The 19,038-nt window shown below is 46.6% G+C and overlaps 1 protein-coding gene across 1 annotated transcript in view; it reads right to left on the reverse strand.

The window, feature by feature from the left end:
- GABBR2 (gamma-aminobutyric acid type B receptor subunit 2) overlaps positions 1-19,038 on the reverse strand; it is a 348,641-nt gene that overhangs the window by 43,681 nt on the left and 285,922 nt on the right. Inside the window, exon 13 of the mRNA XM_025432171.3 lies at positions 11,576-11,698. Coding sequence (XP_025287956.1) covers positions 11,576-11,698 — 123 coding nt within the window. The remainder of the gene's footprint in view (positions 1-11,575; positions 11,699-19,038) is intronic.

The following is a 19,038-nucleotide window of genomic DNA, read 5'->3' on the forward strand; positions in this document are numbered from 1 at the left end:
TCTGAATGTGTTAAAAGCCACCATGGCATACATTTTAAAACTGAATTTTATGGCATCTGAATTGTATCTCAAAATAAACCATCAAAAATGAATCTCTTTGCTGAGTGGAGGATAACTTGGCAGTGACGATGAGTGGGAGCAGGGAACCCGCTTAGAAACTTGTGATAACAACAATAAACAACAACTCGGTGTCTCCCTGGATAACGGTTCTTCACTTAATCACACCTCTTGTGCACGGTGTCCACTGCGGCTTTGCCTCATAGCGCCCCCTTCTGGGAGGCCAGATACTGAGTGTGATGGTGCTTTGGACCTCACCGGTAGCAGTGGAGGTGGACAGAGTGGTGGACTGGGAAAGGATTTGGCAGTGGAGTCTGCGGGTTAGCACAAAACCTCTCAGAGACAGCCCACTGATGTACTGATACAGTTGCTCTAAGGCTGGGTTCATTCAATTATTCAGTTAATATTATTTATTGAGTGTGTACTACGTGCTGGGCACTTTTCCAGGTCCTGGGGATACAGGAATAAAAGACAACTCTCTCTCCCTCCGTGTCCTTACAGCGCTCAATTCTAGGATGAGGTAGGATCTGTGACAGCAATAGGGAGTTGGATGGAATGTACTATACTCATTCATATAGAATGTACTATAGTCCATATACTATATATAGAGAACCCTGTATATCAATACATGCTTCTCTCTCTCCTTCTAGGCACATAGTAGGACGGTTCTTCCCTGCCCCACTGAACTCAGGCATGGGCTGTTCACACGTTCTTCCCAGTTAAATTTGTGTGAAAGTGCCACGTGACACTTGGAAGTGGAGGTTTTAAAAGTCAATGCATGCTTTACCATGTACTCTTTCTTTTTACCACAGAAACTGCCCCACCAGCTGTGTCCTGGAGTTAGGACATCATGGGGGAAGCTGTAGTTGACTCTGGATGGACAAGTACTCTGAGGAGTAAAGAATCTTTATTATTTTCAGTCCAGAGTTTTTGTGTTCTTTTTTTTTTTTCTTACCACAGTAAAACCTAGCACACCCTGACTAATACATGTTCTCTCTTACTTTCTCATCCTCGGAGGGGCATTAAATCCACACTCAATCCTGGCTCATACTTTAGAAAAGGAAGCCCAGTAGCTCAGCACTATAACTTAAACTTTAAACCAAGAATTTCGAAGCCTGTGCCAGAGGAAAGGTAGAGTTGGTGATGACAACCCAGTCTGTGTGTGTGTGTGTGTGTGTCTAATGTTGCCCACCAGCCTGTGTGGTGGGAGCCTGAGCACAGCATACAGTGGGCCCCCCTCCATAAATGCTGAAGGAGCACCCCAATGGCACATAATTTATGAAGAGTAGGTTGTTTGGAATTCTCCTCACTAAAAAGAGGGAAGGTCTCTCTGGGTGCAACAGCCTATGTTTCTGCTGACACGGATGTGTAGGGTTGGGGGAAAAGTCACCAAAATCTAAAGGCTTGTTTTGCTCAAGAACTGAAATGGTTTAACTAAGACACACAGTGATCAGAAGATGCCAGTATCACAGCCAATTCTCCAGCCATTCTGTTCCAGGTACTTGAGAATTTCTAGTAAATAGATCATCCTTTGGAAAGCTCCTGGTCAGGTAGGGACCAGGGAATTTCTAGCCTCAGGGTGGTGCTCTGATGCGGTGGCTCTGTGTCTTTTGCTTTGTGTCCTGAAGGGGCCTCTGGAACCTGAGTGCCTCCCAAAGGCAAAAGCGAAGCCAACAAGGAAGATGAAATAAACCGTAATCTCTCACATATCTAAGATGCCTTCTGATGATACAAGATGTTCCAGAAATGTGGCTGTGGCCAGCAGAGCCCGTCTGTCCACACATGGGGCCCACAGTGCTGACTGCAGGCTGGGCTGAGCTGGGACCCGTGCCAGAAGGCGAGTATCTGCGGACATCCTTAAATGTCTCTCTGGCATATTATTCCAATTAAATCTTGCCCTGCATTCTCATTTTAATAACTTAATCTGGAATTTACACCTTGCTTGCTCTCCCAAAGGGCCTAAGGCAGCACATAATAAAAGCCCAAACACAACAGGACAGTTAAAAATAAAGACAAACGATCAGAAAGCAAGATAATCCTCCAGGAACCTGAGATAAGATGGTTATTGCAGCCAGAGTGTTGGATTTGGCTCCTATTTTCTGGCAGCCAAGGTTAAAAAGAAAACAGAGTGGCTTATTCAGTAATGACTGCTTGATTGAAGGAAGGACGCAGATACAAGTTCACGGGGAGAGCACAACCCATTTCCTGGCACTCAATTCCATGAGGATCTAGCCTGTGGATCTTCATCTCAGGGGTACTAAGTCACAAAATGAACACTAGTCCTTTAGAGAAGATGCTGAATCATTCTTCAATTGGCAGCTTTAGCCTCAGAAGTGGGCCCTTGATAAAAGGTGAGGGTGTAATATTAAATTAAATTGCAACTCGGCAGAGACATTTCTTGGAGAAGCCGGCTTAATGGGCCCAGACATATGGGTTGAATTTGGACATATGGAGGCATGGGGAGGGAGTTCCAGGTGGAGGAAACAATTTATTCAATAAATATTTACCGAGCACTTACTTTGAGCCAGGCCCTGCCACTGAGTAGGTACGGGGGACACACAGATGGCCTTGCCCTCCGAGGAGGTCACAGACTTGGGGGGCCAGGTGCACAGATAGTCAGTTACCAGTGTCGTGACGAGAATCAGGGGCAAGCATCTAGGCAGGTGCATCTAAGGCCAGTCTGCGTGTTCCAAAGGCTCCTGGATAAGATGCTTCAGAGCTGCCTCTTGAAGGTCAAATAGGAAATTTTTGCATGAAGATGGCATCTTGGGGTGGTCAGGAGGGTGTTATGGATAGAGAGGACAACACGTACAAAGGTGTGTGGGAAGAGGGAGCGTGATGTTTCAGAGGAATGCCAGTCATTCAGGGTAGCTGAACTCAAGGAGTGAGGAGGGGTTCAGACACGGGGAGGCAAACAAAGTCAGAACATCAAGGACCTTGGGCCTGCTGAGGAACATGGGCTTCATCCTCTGGCTTACAGGGAGGATTTTAAACAGGAGAATGAACTGGCCAGAAGCTCAGATGGTATGGCTGTCTCCAGGGAGTAGTCAGGCTAACTGGGGCAGCCCTCAGCTAGCAGACTCTGCCAGAGGTCCCCGTGGGGTCCCACTACCCTGCCTGGAGTTGGTCTGCATCTGGCCAGGGCCCCAGCCCAACCATTCAGGACCCCATGGAAGACTACGGATGACAAAGACCAGTATCACTGCCCAGGGCTATCCAGGGTTGGCAGTGACGGTCCATCACTGGGAATGTGACCCTTTGCCTCAAAGCTTTGGACCACTAGGCTACCTATGAACAATCCACAGAGCAGAGTGATCCTTAGCACTATGCTCACCCTGGCCATTCTGATATCTCTTTATTTCAAAATAAATAGTGTGAGATGGAACTTGGACATGCTTTATAAGGATACCAGATGTTTCCAGAAAGTATCTGCTTTGTGATTGGATTTTTTTTTTTTTTTTTTTTTTGCAGAGCAACTGTGGAGGGAGGTAGAAGATGAGAGTTAAAATTATTTAAAACTCTATGTATTTGCCTCTTCCAATATCTGTTTCCATAGAAACATACTGGAATAAGCCACCAGTTTCAAAGCCAAGTGTAGTCTATGACTTTGAAAGCCCTGGTTTGCCTCCGCAAAAGAGGATGGCAGAAGCATGGAACGTGGAGGGAAGTTTGAAATACCCTTCTGTTCCAGACTGCCCTTAATGATTACTGCCCAAATGGCCAGAAAGCCATAGAACCCAGAGTGCCGGGAATTCTTGATGTAGGCTGCTTGCAGCCTGTGCAGACAGCCTTTCACCATTTCCATAAATAAATTCCACACGCATGGCTCCCATGGGTGACCGACCGGACTGCACACAATTCCATCTCTTGTTGCAACCTGCCTGGGAGCAGATGAGGGATATCTTTAGGGAGGGCAGGTGGTCTCAGGATGCTGTCTCTGTGGCTGCCCTGTGGCTCTGTGGGGTGTTCAACTTACAGCAACTTTTAGTGCTATCCGCCATTTTCTCTTCACTTCCAAACCATTTCAGAGTGGTCAAGTGGAAGTGTAAGAGGTGGCCTGGTGCAGAAGGAAGGCTTGGGAGAAAAAACCCAACCTTTCTACCTGGATTCATAGGCTATCTTCATACCACTGGCATATACTACTTTTAGTTTGGAGGGAAATTATCTCAAATTATTTTTCTTAAAAGAAAAAAGCCCCATATGGGTGTGTGTGTATGAATACACATACACAGTGTCAATTCTTGGTTTTCATCTTACTTGATCTAAAAGCAGGATTTGACACACTTGATCAAAAATTCCTTCCTGAAACACTTTTTTTTTTACTTGGTTTCCTAGACACCAAACTCATCTGGTTTTCTTCCTATCTTGGTGGCTTCTCCTTCTAGGTTCTTTACTGCTTTTTCTCTTACCTTCCTGATGTCCAGACACTGGAGTGATTGAGAGTCTGTCCTTGGTCCCCTTCTCTTCTCCATCTAATGCCCCCTGTTCATCCAAGCACCATCTTGGTGCCCTATCCAAGGCTTTCAATGCCATCTATGTGTTGACCACATCCAAGTTCCCATCTCAGGCTTACATGTCTCCCCAGACTCCAGACCAGTGTATATAACACCTACTCACCATCACTGCTAGTAGAATAGTATTCAAAAACGAGTATCTTCCCTTTTTCTCAAGAACAGAAATCATAGCTAAAAAACCCCTTCTGGCATATTTGGCAGATTTGCCCACACCTGCTCTATCTGAAATGCAGAAGTGGCCAATCTTCCCATCAGACTCTGTAAAGCAGACGAGGGCTGAGATGCAATGCGGGAGCACTGTCAGTTCTCACCTTAGTCTGTGGCATTTGTCTGAGAGAGCTCTCCCTCCCTCAAATGCCCCGTGAGTGTGGCAGCTCTCTCTGCCATTCCTCAGGTGTGGAAAGCTCTCTCTCCTGGATACCTCCTTCCTTCCTGACCACCACCTCAAAATTCTCTTCCCAGACTTCTGTTCCCGTCACTGCTTTGTGGTTGCTTAGGCTCCTGTCAGGACATCTTCACTTCTTACTATACCCACTCCCTGGGTGATCACACCTCAATGTGTGATCCCATCCTCAATGTGTTAACTGCCCCACACCCCCATCTCTATCCCTTGTGCTCTAGGACTCTGTATCCAATCTTTTGAGCCCCTCTACCCAGAAGTGAGACCCTCACATTCCCTCCCAAACCTGATCCTTCTTCTGCACCTGGCCTCAGTTAACAGGTCTGCCATTCACCACCCAGAGATCTGGGCATTGCCTTGCTGTCTCCCTGCCCCACCCCTTAGAGTCAATCAATTATCAAGTCTTGTCATAGCCACTTCCCTAATCTCTCTCAAAGCCACCAACTTCTCTCTGTTCCCACTGCAACTGCCCTGCTTTAGGTCACCATCAGCTCCTGCCTAGATTATAGCAAAAACCATCTCTGAGCCATCTCTGGGCCCCCAGCCTTGCCCCTCCATCTGTTCTCACCCTGCAGCCAGGGCAAATCTGATCATGTCACTCCCCTGATTAAACGTCTTTAATTTTGAAGTTTAAACTCCTCTGTTTAGCACATAATGTCTCTAATGACCACACTCTGCCCACATCTTCATTTGTCTTTCCTGTCACCTTCCCCAAGACACCCTTGCCTTTGGCCAACATAACTATTACACACACACACATTAAGAGAAAAATAATATACTAACATCATTAATATAGTGAGAAACTAGGTGCTACCCTCTAATATTGGGAATAAGAGCATCCCCTTCTCACCATTCCTATTCAATATTGTACTTAGACCCCTAGCTAATACAAATATTAGACAAAAAAGAAAATAAAAGGTATACATATTGGGAAGGAAGAAATAAAATTGTCTGTTTGCAGTTGACTGACTATCTAGGTAGAAAGTTCCAAAGAGTCAACAAAAACCCCTCCTGGAACTAATAGGCAATTATATAGCAAGGTTGTAGGATATAGGTTAGTATACAAAGGTCAGTTGCTCTCCTATTTGCCAAAAATGAGCAACTGGAATTTGAAATTAGAAAAACAACACCATTTGCATTTCACCAAAAGCAAAATAAAATACTTAGGTATGTATCTAGCAAAAATATTTATAAGATCTGTATGAGGAAATCTACAAAACTCTGGTGAAGGAAATCAGAGAAGATCTAAACAAATGAACATTCCATGTTCATGGATAGGAAGAGTCAATATTGTTAAGATAACCATTCTTCTCAACTTGGTCTATAGATTCAACACAATCCCCAACAAAATCCCAGCAAGTCACTTTGTGAATATTAATAAACTGATTCTAAAGTTTACATGGAGAAGCAAAAGACTGAGAATAGCAAATACAATACTGTAGAAGAATAAAGTTGGAAAGTGGACACTATTTGACTTCCAGACTTAATATAAACCTATAGTAATCAGAACAATGTGGTATTGGCAAAAGAACACATAAATAGATGAATGGAACAGAATAGAGAGTCCAGAAATAGAACCATATAAATACAGTCAACTGATCTATGACAAACACACAAAGGCAATGGAGAAAGAATAGTATTTTTGATAAATGGTGCTGGAACAACGAGATGTTCACATGCATAAAAATTATTCTAGAAAATGACCTTGTATCTTTTTACAAAAATTAACTCAAAATGGACCATAGACCTGAAGGTAAATGCAAAGCTATAAAACTTCTGAAAGATAACAAGAGAAAATATAGGTGACCTTGGGTTTGGCAATGAGTGCTTATTTTATTTTTTTAAAGATTTTATTTTATTTACTCCTGAAAGGCATAGAGAGAGAGGCAGAGACATAGGCAGAGGGAGAAGCAGGCTCCTCACAGGGAGTCCCATGTGGGACTTGATCCCTGGACCCTAGGATCACACCCCGAGTCAAAGGCAGATGCTCAACCGCTGAGCCACCCAGGTGTCCCTGGCAAATAGTGTTTAGATGTGGCACTGAAAACATGCTTAATGGAAGAAAAAAATAGATTGGACTTTATTAAAATAAATAATTTGTGTTTTGCAAAAGATAATGTTAAAAGAATGAAAAAACAAGATACAGACTGAGAGCAAAGATTCACAAAATATATCTGATAAAAAACTTGCATCCAAAATATACAAAGAACTTTTAAACTCAACAATAAGAAGACAATCTAATTAAAAAGTGAGTAAAAGGCATCAACAGATACCACTAAAGAAGATTTGCAGATGGCAAAAAGCACAAGAAAAGATTCGCCACATCAAACATCATTAAGGAAATGGGAATTAAAACAATAATGGGATATCACTTCATACCTATTAGAATAGCTAAAATCCCAAACACAGATAACATCAAATACTGGCAAGGATATAGAACAACAGAAATTCTCATTCGTTGCTGATGGGACTGCAAAATGGTACAGCCATTTTGCAGGACAGTTTGGCAGTTTCTTACAAAGCTAAACGTAGACTTAGCATATGATCCAGTGATCATGTTCCTAGGTTGAAAATGAGTTGAAAACTTATGTCCACACAAAACCTACACAAATATGCTTACAGCATTCATAATAGCCAAAACCTGGAAGCAACCAAGATGTCCTTTGATGGGCAAGTAGATAAACTGGTACATCTGTACAATGGAATATTACTCAGTGATAAAAAGTGATGCGTGATCATGCCACAAAAAGACACGAAGGAACCTTAAATGGGTATGACTAAGTGGGAGAAACCAGTCTGAAAAGGCTACCTAGCATATAATTCCAACTGCACGACATTCTGGAAAAGGCAAAGCTATGGTGACAATAAAACGATCAGTGGTTGCCAGGGGTTGGCCAAACACCGAGGGCATTAAGGATAGTGAAACCCCTCTTTAGGACAGTGTAATGGTGGATATGTGACTTTTGCACTCAGCAAAACATACAGAATGTGCAACACAAAGAGTAAATCCTGCCTGACCATAAATTATGGACTTTAGTAAATAATAATAAATCAGTATTGGTTCATCAATTGTAACAGATACACTACACAACGCAAGATGTTAATAATAGAAGAAAGTGTGGGGTGTGGGGTGGAGCATATATGTGTTTTCCATTAATTTTTTCTATAAACCAAAAACTGCTCTAAGCAACAAAGACTATTAAGTATACATTTAAAAAATGATACATATCATACATTTAGAATAGTGTCAGCACATAGCAAGTGCTATATAGGTATTTATTGCATGGAAAAGAATAAGGGTGCAGAGCTGTGATATCTCCAGGAGGACTCCAGAATCAGATTTGTATTCTCTGGACACTTGCACACACTCTCAGTGGGAAATTCTCCTCCATGGGTCCTTCCCGTTATTCGCTAACTCTTCATCCTATTTACTTCTAACCACTATCAGAATCTATGTGATCTAAAGGGCTCATGATTCTTTGTCTTAGCTTATGGGCACCATGGCTATGGGTAGCCATGGCTACTGTGCTTACCTCTGTCTCCCCAGGGGAAGATGTGTGCAGGAGTGCTGGCTGGGCAGGGTGTGTGTGGTCTCTGTGACACGGCTCTGTCCTGGAGAGGCTGGCGGTCTATGGAGGGCAGGGGTGGGAATGCACACAGCAGAGCTGAATAGCTTGCTAAGTGTCCTGACAGAGGAATATCAGGAAACTAGGCACAGGAGTGGGGAAGAACAGGAGCTTAACTGTGGAGGCAATCCAAGGACACATCCCTGTAGAGATAACACAGGGGCCTGGAACTGAAGTTCCATTTACTTGCCAGAGAACGTTCTAGAAGGGGGAATAGCACGGGTAAAGGCTTGAAAGTGTAACACTGAGCAAGGCCTATGACAGGAATCCTGAGGTGTTCAGAGTGTCCAGAGTGGACTGACCAGAGGAACCAGAGGCATCTAAGGTCGGGAAGGGTAGTTGGGGACAGACCACAGAGATCTTTGATCACTTCTCCCCCAAGTAGAGACTTCTCTCTCATTGGGGTTCCTGGAAAAAACAGCCCCTTGAGGGACAATTTAGGACACCTCATCCCCTGGGCACACTGTTCAGCCACCATGCTGAGTCTGACAGAGGAGGGTCTGAGAAATCAACTGACTGCTTGGTGCTGTTTGGTGGAAAAGAGACAATAAGCCGACAGGGCTGTGGGTCGACAAATCAAAGGGTTCTGCTACCATGGCAACAGAATGACAGGGCAGCCCTAAAATAAGACGAGAAAAAGAGGAGCAGGCCAGAAAAGGTTCAGAGAGAAATCTCAGCAGAGACCTGGGGGGAAACCGAGACGGAGTATCTGGGCCAAGAGCCAGGGAGCTGGCTGTCCTCCAGGCCCCACCTTGGAAAGTCTGGATGCCCCGGGCAGGAACGTGCCCTCCCCGGACTCAGTTTCCTCATCTATGCAGGGAGGCATCTCCGTGGCACCCTGCGGCTCCAACGTTTGAGACCCATTGCCCTGGAAAGTGGTAAATAGGTGGAGTTCTCTGCTCAGCGTCACCGAGAGCCTCTGCACTTATTTTAGAAAGGAAGGAAGAAAGGTAAGGTCGGCGACAGCAAACTGTCACTGCCAGTAATCAGACTGCACGAGGTGGATCTCCTTTACGGGGTCCAGGGGGACAGACTGCCCGATCCATTTCTGTAGTCTGCTGACTCAGGCCGACGCCAGCCCTGCGGCCTCTCCCTCCGGGTCACAGGCAGAGCGTGGGGGGGACCCCGCTGTGGGCCCGGCCTCCACCTTAACCTCGGGTGGAGGCAGTGCGCCCGCCTCCCCAGCCACCCACGGCTACCAGGCTTCCAGCCAGCGAGGTGGTCTGGCCTCGGTCCCCGCGCCCGGCTCCAGGTCTTCAGGCCGGCTCTGCCCGACTCGCTCTCCCCCTCCCTGACATCCAGGCCCAGTCTGGCCCGCTCCAGTCGGAGCCCTCGTCTGCACAATATGAAAGCACTTCCCTGCCTCGCCCCCTTCAAGGACCTGGGCCCACCGCCAAGGTCCGCGGGAGCCCCTAAAAATGGCAAAGTGCCATCTGTGTGTTGAAAGGCAGGCTGGCGTAGCGGTGTTGCACTAACCTGCTAGGTAGCCTCCTGTAAGTTAAATAATCTCTTTGGGGGTCTGTTTCTTCAGCATTAAAATGGGGTTCACGGGAGCACCTGTGCCAGAGTTATTGTGAGGATTCAGTGAGTTAACACACGGAGCGAGCTATCACCGTCGTTGCTGCTAACGTTATTGGCCTCAGGGCTTGTGATTAGCAGCCCCCTGGCTCTCCGTAGCCCAGAGGCCTGGTTGGCCGTGACAGTTCTTTCTCCTATTGACATCCTGTCTGGATTTCCAACTCCTGGCAATGGATGGGAACTCCCCAGGATGGAGTGGGGGGCAGGACTGTTCCTTTGCCAACTGTGCACCATGAGTGGTGACCAGGTGTCGCCTCCCCTCTGGAAACAGCCTGTCTGTCCCAGTGACCTTCTGCCCCCTTGGCCCATGGGTACAGCCCGCGTCTGGGCCCTCCTCTTCCTCGGCAGTCCTGGCTGTGCCTGTCTGGAGTCCTGCTTCCTTCCAAAGTGAGGCTGAAGGCCGTGAGACAGAGGCACCAGCCCTAAAGCTGTCTCCTACATCTGTGCCGGCAGAAAACAGGATTCTCTGTCATGGTTTTGGCTTTGCCACTTCTCACTGGGCTGGGTAAACCCTCTATGTGCTCCCCTGCAAATGCAGCTGGGCATCTTATTTGCTAGAAAATCTTCTTGTCCAGGAGGGTAAAAACCTCTGTTTCCAGTGCGTAAAATGACCATTTCCACGTTCGTTTAAGAATCCACACTACATTCCACAAAAAAGATTTCTCTAATAATGCAGACTCGGGTTCTCTCAGTAGAATTTGCTATGCCGTATGGAAACCATGGTGCGCAGCACACCCCGTTCAAGCCCAGCCCTTTTCCCCGAGGAGGCAAGTTAACAAAACCACAATTTCCAAAGGGTCCTGACCTTCCCTAATCTGGAGCATCCTGGAAAGACCAATGTGAGTAAAGGGCAAGGGTCAATGCAAGACTATTAAATTATATGCCTTTGTATGAGGTTCTTTATTTTAACAGAACTTATCACTTCGAAAACCACATAGTAACGAGGAGGAACAGAACTATGTTCACCCCGGAGTAGCGCTCCTTGGGGAGCTTACTTTAGAGGAGGTTGAAATGCAGTGTAATTTCTGCACCGACGGATCACATAAATGGTGGCTTCCACAATGTGCAGAGAATATACTCATGTAAATGGCCCAACATTTCTTATTTCTGCATTTATTAATATCACTAGACAATTCTTCCACTGTGTTTTCCCCAGGAGTGAAGACTTTCTATTTGGCCTTTCTGAAACACGACTCAAAATGGAAGGAAACAGAACTGACTGAGGAGTTTCTGATGGGGAATGTGGGCCCATGTGGAGCTGTGAAGATTCCCCTGCGACTACCGTGATTTCTTCTTAAGCAGCACCCCTGGGGCTGTCAGGGCGACGTGCTGCCTCCCCGTCCCGGAGGGCCTGGGAGCAGTGTCCCCGCAGACCCTCTCCTGCCGGTGTCGGCGCTTACCTCCATGCTGTACCTCTCCACTGTCCTCCTCAGGGGATCGACAGCCTGCCAGCAAATGAGGATGCACAAGTCGATCAGCAGCATGCCCCCGACAATCACCAGCAGTTTCTGGTCCTTGATGATCTGCAGAGAGGGCAGGGGCAGAAGGTAACAGACGTGATAGAGGTTCCCGAAAGCAGCTGACTGGCCGGTTCAGGGGTTTCAGAACCTCTCCAGACTCTCCATCACCCGCAGGATAAATCCAGCCAAACTCCTTTGCTTGGCATTCAAGGCCTTTCATGAGCTTGGTTCGCCCACACCCTCCCCGCCCCCGCCCCCACCATGTGCACTTAGGTTGGAAGACTCCTAGTTTCTGGACCTGCTGTGATTCTCACCCCCGACTCCCACCCCCAGACTTTTGCAGGTGCCAGTTCTATTGTCTGAAACACCCTCTTCTGTCTGGCTGGCAAACTCCTAATAACCTTTAAAGACCCAGATCCATTGTCACGTCGTCCATGAAGTCCCCTCTAACTCCCACAGCAGAATTAATTGCTCCCATAGCACTTTGTTCCCGTACTTAACAGGAGAAGTAGTAGTAGTAACAATAAGGAAGGAATCGCCAATATTCAGTGAACACTTACTCTGTGTCTGGCTCTAGGTTGATTAATGGGTTACATACATTATGTTTTATAAAGGTAGATACTATTATTATTCTCATTTTTAAGAAAAGATTTGTTTATTTAATTTTTTAAAAAGATTTTATTTATTTATTTGAGTGAGCAAGTGAGCAAGAGAGAGAGCATGAGCAGAGTGAGGGATAGGGGGAAGCAGACTCCCAACTGAGTGGGGAGCCCAATGCAGGGCCCGATCCTGGGACTCCGGGATCATGATCTGAGCTGAAGCCAGACACTGAACCAGCTGAGCCACCCAGCCACCCCAATTTCTTTATTTTAGACAGACAGAGAGAGAGAGTGGGAGTGAGGGTGTGGAGGGCAGGAGGAGAGAGAGGATCTCAACTAGATTCCATGCTGAGCATGGGGCCCAACATGGGGCTCCATCTCATGACCCTGAGATCGTGACCTGAGTCGAAACCAAGAGTTGGACGCTCAAGCCATTGAGCCACCCAGGCGCCTCTTATTATTCCCATTTTATGGATAATGAAACTGAGGTTTGTGAGGTGCTAAGTAACTTGCTCAATGTAATACGGCTAGTAAGAGATGAAGTCCAGATGGGAACTAAGCTCTTCCTTTCTCCAAAGTCCACATCCTCGGACACTTAGAGCACCAACCAGATGCTATAGTTGGTGCTACATTGTTTTATGTCTGTCCTCCTCAGAAACCAGGGAGCCCCTGACAGAAGGGAGGCCGATTTAATTTTTTTGTGCATCCTCAGTACCTTGCAGGGCCTGGCATGCAGTAGGCACTTAAAAGTTCGATGGATCAAATTGAGGTGAAAGAATATATATATAAAAAAAAGGAATATAACTTCCACCCTCATATATAATCCCTTTCGCTATTTCTTATAAGGGAAAGGAGGGAAACTGAGTGGGAAAAATTAGAGAGGGTGACAAAACATGAGAGGCTCCTAACTCTGGGAAACAAACAAGGGGTAGTGGAAGGGGAGGTGGGTGGGGGGATGGGGTGACTGGGTGACAGGCACTGAGGGGGGCACTTGACAGGATGAGCACTGGGTGTTAGTTATGTTGGCAAATCGAACTGCATACAAAAATAAATAGAAGCAGAGTCTTCTGAAAAAAAAAAAAGGTTGGGGAAAAATAAAAAGAGCATCTTTTGGTATGTGAAAATGATATGAAGTTCAAGTTTCTGTGTTCATAAATAAAGTTTTACTGGAATACAGCCATAAAAGATAATAGTTTCCACCCTCTTTGCAGCCTGGGATGTCTTCATTACACTGTGAGACTCTCACTCCACTTTACATCTGTTTGACGGGGACTGGCCTGACGACAAATGCTGCCAGCACCCAAGAAAACCTGTATTTCACTCTCTGTACAGTTATGTGCCCCTCCCCTCAAAGCTAATGTGATGAAGTCGTTCTGGAAGAGACTATAGAAAAACACACAAAACTGAGGCAGAAGCTTAAGAAATATCACCAGGTCTGGCTTTTAACAATTAAAGTCATGTTAAAAGGAGAAATAGAGATTCAGGAGGTCCCTCTGTTGCCGAATTGTAAAAAACAGGGAAGTATTGTTGAGTTCCTGTCAAAGAGATCAAATCCACCAAAACTGCTTCACCTGGGGTCTAGGCACTGGCAAAGGCCCCTCTTTGAGATTTTCCAAGAGCATCCCATGAACCACTGGTGCTTTGCAGAAATCCTGCTTAACCTTGGCTCTCTGGGGAGCTGGGCAGCTCCCTGCTAGCCTTGAGAAAGTGGAGCCAAAGGAAGACATGCCCAAGGAGCTTAGGACAAGGAGGACAGGCTAGCAGGGGCCTCCCTCCAGAGTGGGGGCCCAGGGCACGTTTTCTTAGGCCATCATCCACCAACCAGTGCTTATGGAGCACTTCTTCTATGCCAGGCCTCAGACAGGCACTAAGGGTAGAGTGATGAGCAAAACCCAATTGCACAGAATTCACTGTCTAGAAGGGAGGAGAGACACAAACCAAATGATCGCACAAGTAAATGTGATGTTGCAACTGTCATTGGGGCTCCAATGAATGTGGCCATAACCTCCAGTGAACGCCCCCCTCAGCCTTGTAGCAAGGACAGGGAGAGGAAGGCACATGCCCTGGAAAGTTTGGAGGCTGTCAGGTGAGGAGGGTAGGAACCTGCACCCTGGGCAGGAGGCTGTGCGCCTTCTCCCGGTCTCTTCCTGAGGCTCATTCATTCATTCCCCAGGAAGGTCAGAGAGCCAGCCTCTGGACAAGGCACTGGCGCACAGCGAGGAGAGATGTTGGTCCCTGCCTCCACTTGGAACCAGAACCTGGCTGCGACATGCTCCCTGTGCAGGGCTTGTCTGTGATCACTGGGGAGAAGCTGCTCCGGCTCAGTGCTGATGTCAGGGGAGGAGGGTGCCAGCAGGAAGGTGGGAGAAGGACCTTCCAAGTTCAGGCACAGCATGGGCACATGGCTGGGGCTCAAACAGAGAAAGACAAACCCTGGTGCTGCTCTCCAGGGGCCCATAGGGTTGGGAGGAGAGACAGACTTGTCACGGAAGGTTACAAGAGGGTGCCGAGAGGAGAGGAGGTGGCTTCTCAGAGGAGCTGCTGGAGGCCACTGTAACTGGAAGAGCTGAGGGCTGGGTCAGGGGACTGATGGCATCATGTTACCCCTGGTTCAGGATTCTCCTGTGACTCCCCATCACCTGGGGGTATAAATCCAGCCAAGCTCCTTTTCTTGGCATTCAAGGGTTTCCCCAAGTTTAGCTTGACTACTCCCCAAACTCACATTGTTAATACTTAACCACGCCTGAGTCTCTGGCTGAGTTGTGATGTTTGCCCTCTGGACCTTTGCAGGTGCTGGTTCTTTTGTCTGAAACACCTAGTCTTTCTGTGAGAGGCTTTGTGTGAGTGGGGTGGGTGCGGGTGGCTGGAGAGGGGATTAGGTGGAGGGAGGAAGCCTGCATGACATTGGAATGGGGCCCCTACCTGGGGCCGCTGAGGGAATAAGCATCATTAAGCAGAGGAGTGATGCGGAGCTCTCTGCAGCATGGAAGGGTAGACTCCAGGCAGGGAGCCTGCAACAGGAGGCCAGATAGGAGCTGGTGCAGGTGTCCTGGTGAGCAGGGAGGAGGCTGGATTCAGAGCAGTGACTACCGTGATGGTCAGGAGGATGCCGGTACCATAAATATCTGGAGGCGGAATTGCTGGCTTCAGCCTCTCAGTCCTCTCTCCCTCCCCACCAGCAAGTGCCAGCACCTCTAGATCCCCTGAGACAAAAGGTCTATGGCTGTTCCCACAGTCTACCTTCCAGGAGGCAGTGACCTTGAACATGCTCAACACTGATTATGTCAGGGCACACTGATGCTATCACACTGAGTTTTCTCTCTCAAGCCAAGAGGTTACGAGTGCTTTATTCTCAGTAGGTGTAAAGGCATATAGTAATAATGATTAAGCACAGGTTCTGGAATCAGATCTCAGTGTGACTCTTACAATGAGCTGTGTGGCCTTGGGTAAGTTTCTTAACCCCTCTGAGCCAGTTTCCTCATCTACAAAATGGGGGCAATAATCACATAAACTATATTAGGTTACCAAAGTCTGGCTTATTATAACTGTTCAACAGCTGTCAGCTATTATTATTAAAGGTCACTTTCCATTGTTGTCTAGAGTAGGGATCAGCAAACTTGGGATTTGGCCCACTGCTTGTTTTTGTAAATAAAGTTTTATTGGAACACAGCCATACCCATTCACTTATGTGTTTGTCTATGGCTGCTTTCATTTTCCAACAGCAGAGTTTAGTGGTTACAACAGCAACTCTATAGCCAGCAAAGCTCATGTCTACTATCTGGCTTTTTACAGAAAAAGTTGTCTGACTCCTGATTTGCAGAAAACAGCACTTCTTTATTTCTTCAAGAGACTTCAGATATTTTGACTGATTCAGATTGTCCTTCTGCTAGGACCCACTCATTGCCTAGTTTTGGGGATGCCATTCCAGGGGGAGTAACAAAGTGAATGGTGTCCTCTGAAGTTGTGCAATGCATATCACTCAGACGACTGGTGCTCTCTGGTGAAGCTGCTAAAAGCCCTCTCTTGGCATTTTGCTGGAGCTGAGCCCATATGAAGATCTGAGATGATGTCCCCATGTTATTGTCTGCAAGAGTACCAAGTCATGTGTGTAGTGAACTCACTTTTTTTAAAATTAAAAAAATATTTTAAGTATTCCCTACAACCAATGTGGGACTCGAACTCACAACCCTGAGATCCAGAGTTGCATGCTCTACTGACTGAGCCAACCAGGCACCCCTGTAATGAACTTTCTTTGTCCTCATAAAAAAAACCCACATCTACCCCTGGAACAAAAGATCTCATCTCTGAGTTACTGCTTTTGTCTCAATGTCTCAATTTGGTCCTCTTAAGAGGCAGAATAAAGACTGTAGTAAGTCTTCCAATTCAAGATTTTATGATTGAGCCTTAGAAAAAAACAGTAACATGTCATAAAATACCAGATTTGGAAGCATTAAGTCACCACATGTCAATATGTCCTTTAATAGGCTTCTTTTCCTTTAATGTCTTTTAAAAATGTGGCCATCTGGGGTGAAGTTTTGTGTATGTGTGTTTGGGGAGGGCATGCCATCATGGGTGGGAGGGAGGAGGAGGCGGGAGCCAGGGAAGAAAGAGAAGGATAAAAAGACTATGAAAACAAGTGTATATTGCATTTACAAACTTATGTGAATCCAGTAAACGTGCAGTAAAAAAATGAGAGAGCCTATCTTAAAAAAAAAAAATCTAAACTTTAAAAAGAAACCAATAAAAAACAGCAACAACAATGAAAACCAACCTTGGCTATAGAAAGGGTTGGAATCATGAAGAATTCACTCCCAGTTTTGACTTGTAATTGCTGCAACCCTTTTAAGACAATCTGGTTCCTGGACCTGAGCTTTTGATCCATATAAGATATAAATTTCTCTTCTACACCTTTAACCTCTTCTTATTTATTGAAAAAGGATGCTTGGCGGCAGCCCTGCAAACCTGTTCTGGAATAACTAGAAAGCAAAACTAGAGCAAAAAGTTTCTCTCCCTGGAATGGTGTGTTCCTCTTTTGTACTAGGTGAAACAGGAGACCAAATCTTGCACAGTCTTTGGCAGCTTCTCAGACAAGCCCCGCCTGGGGGGTGCCTGGCCCACCACCAGCTTGAGTTCTGCTGGCCCAGTGGCCCAGGGGTGGAACCAGTTGCCTTGCTCTGGCAGTGCAGCAGGTGTGGCCACACCACAGCCCCGCCCTCCGTGGAGCTCTCAGATAACTGAACTCCCCAAGTCTTCCTTGACATGTTTTGTCAATTGTTGCCAGACAATTGGGAGTGTTCTTGCTCAGCAATCACCATGAGTAATGGAAAATAAGGGCTGGTTCTTTATTACACATGACAATATGGATGAATCATATATTGACACAAAGGAATCAACATTGTGATTCTTCAAAGCCAGGGTGGAGTTGTCATAAATGGCAGAAAAAAAAAAAATGGCAGAGCAATTCTAACCACAGCCACAGCACAGGAGGGGCCCTAGAAGTCACTTGGTTCCTTGGTGCCTTAAACTTTGGCTTGCACCAGCGTGGATGAGGGAGGGCTGGTGAGAGGAGGCAGGACCTTGGGCTCCACCTAGGAGGGTGGAGCTTGAGGAGGTGCTTGAGAATCTGCATGTTTTTTTTTTTTTTTTAAACTAGGTTCCACAAGGGGCACCTGGGTGGTTCAGTCAGTTAGACATCTGCCTTCAGCTCAGGTCATGATCTCAGGGTCCTAGGATTGAGCCCCCACATTGGGCTCCCTGCTCAGTGGGGAGTCTCTTCTCCCTCTGCTCCTCCCCTCAGCTCTTGTGCTCTTCTGCTCTCAAATAAATAAATAAAATCTCAAAACAAAAAATAAAGTAGTCTTCACGCCCAGCGTGGACTCCAAGATGGGGCCCAAGTTTACATCCCTGAGACTAAGACCTGAGCTGAGATCAAGAGTCCAACACTCAACCAACTGAGCCACCCAGGTGCTCTGAGAATCTGCTGCTGGTCCAGCCCACACTCTGAGTAGCCATGATCTAGATCAGACGCCTTCCACCCTGGCTGTATATTAGCATCATCTGGGAAAGTCTTAGAAACTCCTGATGCTCAGTTCTAGCTCCAGGGAGGTGGTTTCAACTGGCTTGGGTTAGATTGCTTTTTGGAGTTTTCAAACGCTCCCATTTGATTGAAATGTGCAGTCAGGACTGAAAAGGACTGGTGGCCACGCTTTTCATTTTACAGAAGGAAGAGAGTTGTCATAAATGCTGTTGAGGCCCCTTCAGGTGAGCATGGGCAGTGGGTGGCAGAGACAGACTCTTTCCTCCCTCGTAGCAGCCCTGGCAGGTGGAAGTATTGATGAGTGAGTGGTGCCACTGGTTACTAGGCAGGATCACAGCTCAGGAGACAGTTATCATTTCAACAAGGCCCCATTTTACAGATAAGGAAAAAGAGGCTCTGAAGGATGAAGACGTCTGCTCAAAGACCAACAGCAGGTCTGTGGTGGGTACAGAAGAGAACGGGAGCTGCTTTCCTGTTTCCCCTGGTGGCCCCACTGCCCTCAGCATGCTTGTTGTCTGCCACAGGGACCAGGGCTCATAACCAAGGGAACCAGATGACAAACAACAGCACCACACGCTAGATGGGATAAGAGCAGGATCTGCGGAGGAGATGTCTGTAAACAGGTTATACCCACATTGGGGGTTTAAAAAGTGTGTGTGGATGGGGCAGGGTCAAATTGAGAAGAGGATTTTTGGAAAGAGGCATCATGATGCTGAGACGTCTCCCCATAAGCGAGAGGATGAGTTATGCTTCCCCCTTGACCCCAA

The sequence above is a fragment of the Canis lupus genome, chromosome 11 (assembly GCF_003254725.2).
Source record: "Canis lupus dingo isolate Sandy chromosome 11, ASM325472v2, whole genome shotgun sequence".
In the NCBI taxonomy this organism is placed as follows: Eukaryota; Metazoa; Chordata; class Mammalia; order Carnivora; family Canidae; genus Canis; species Canis lupus.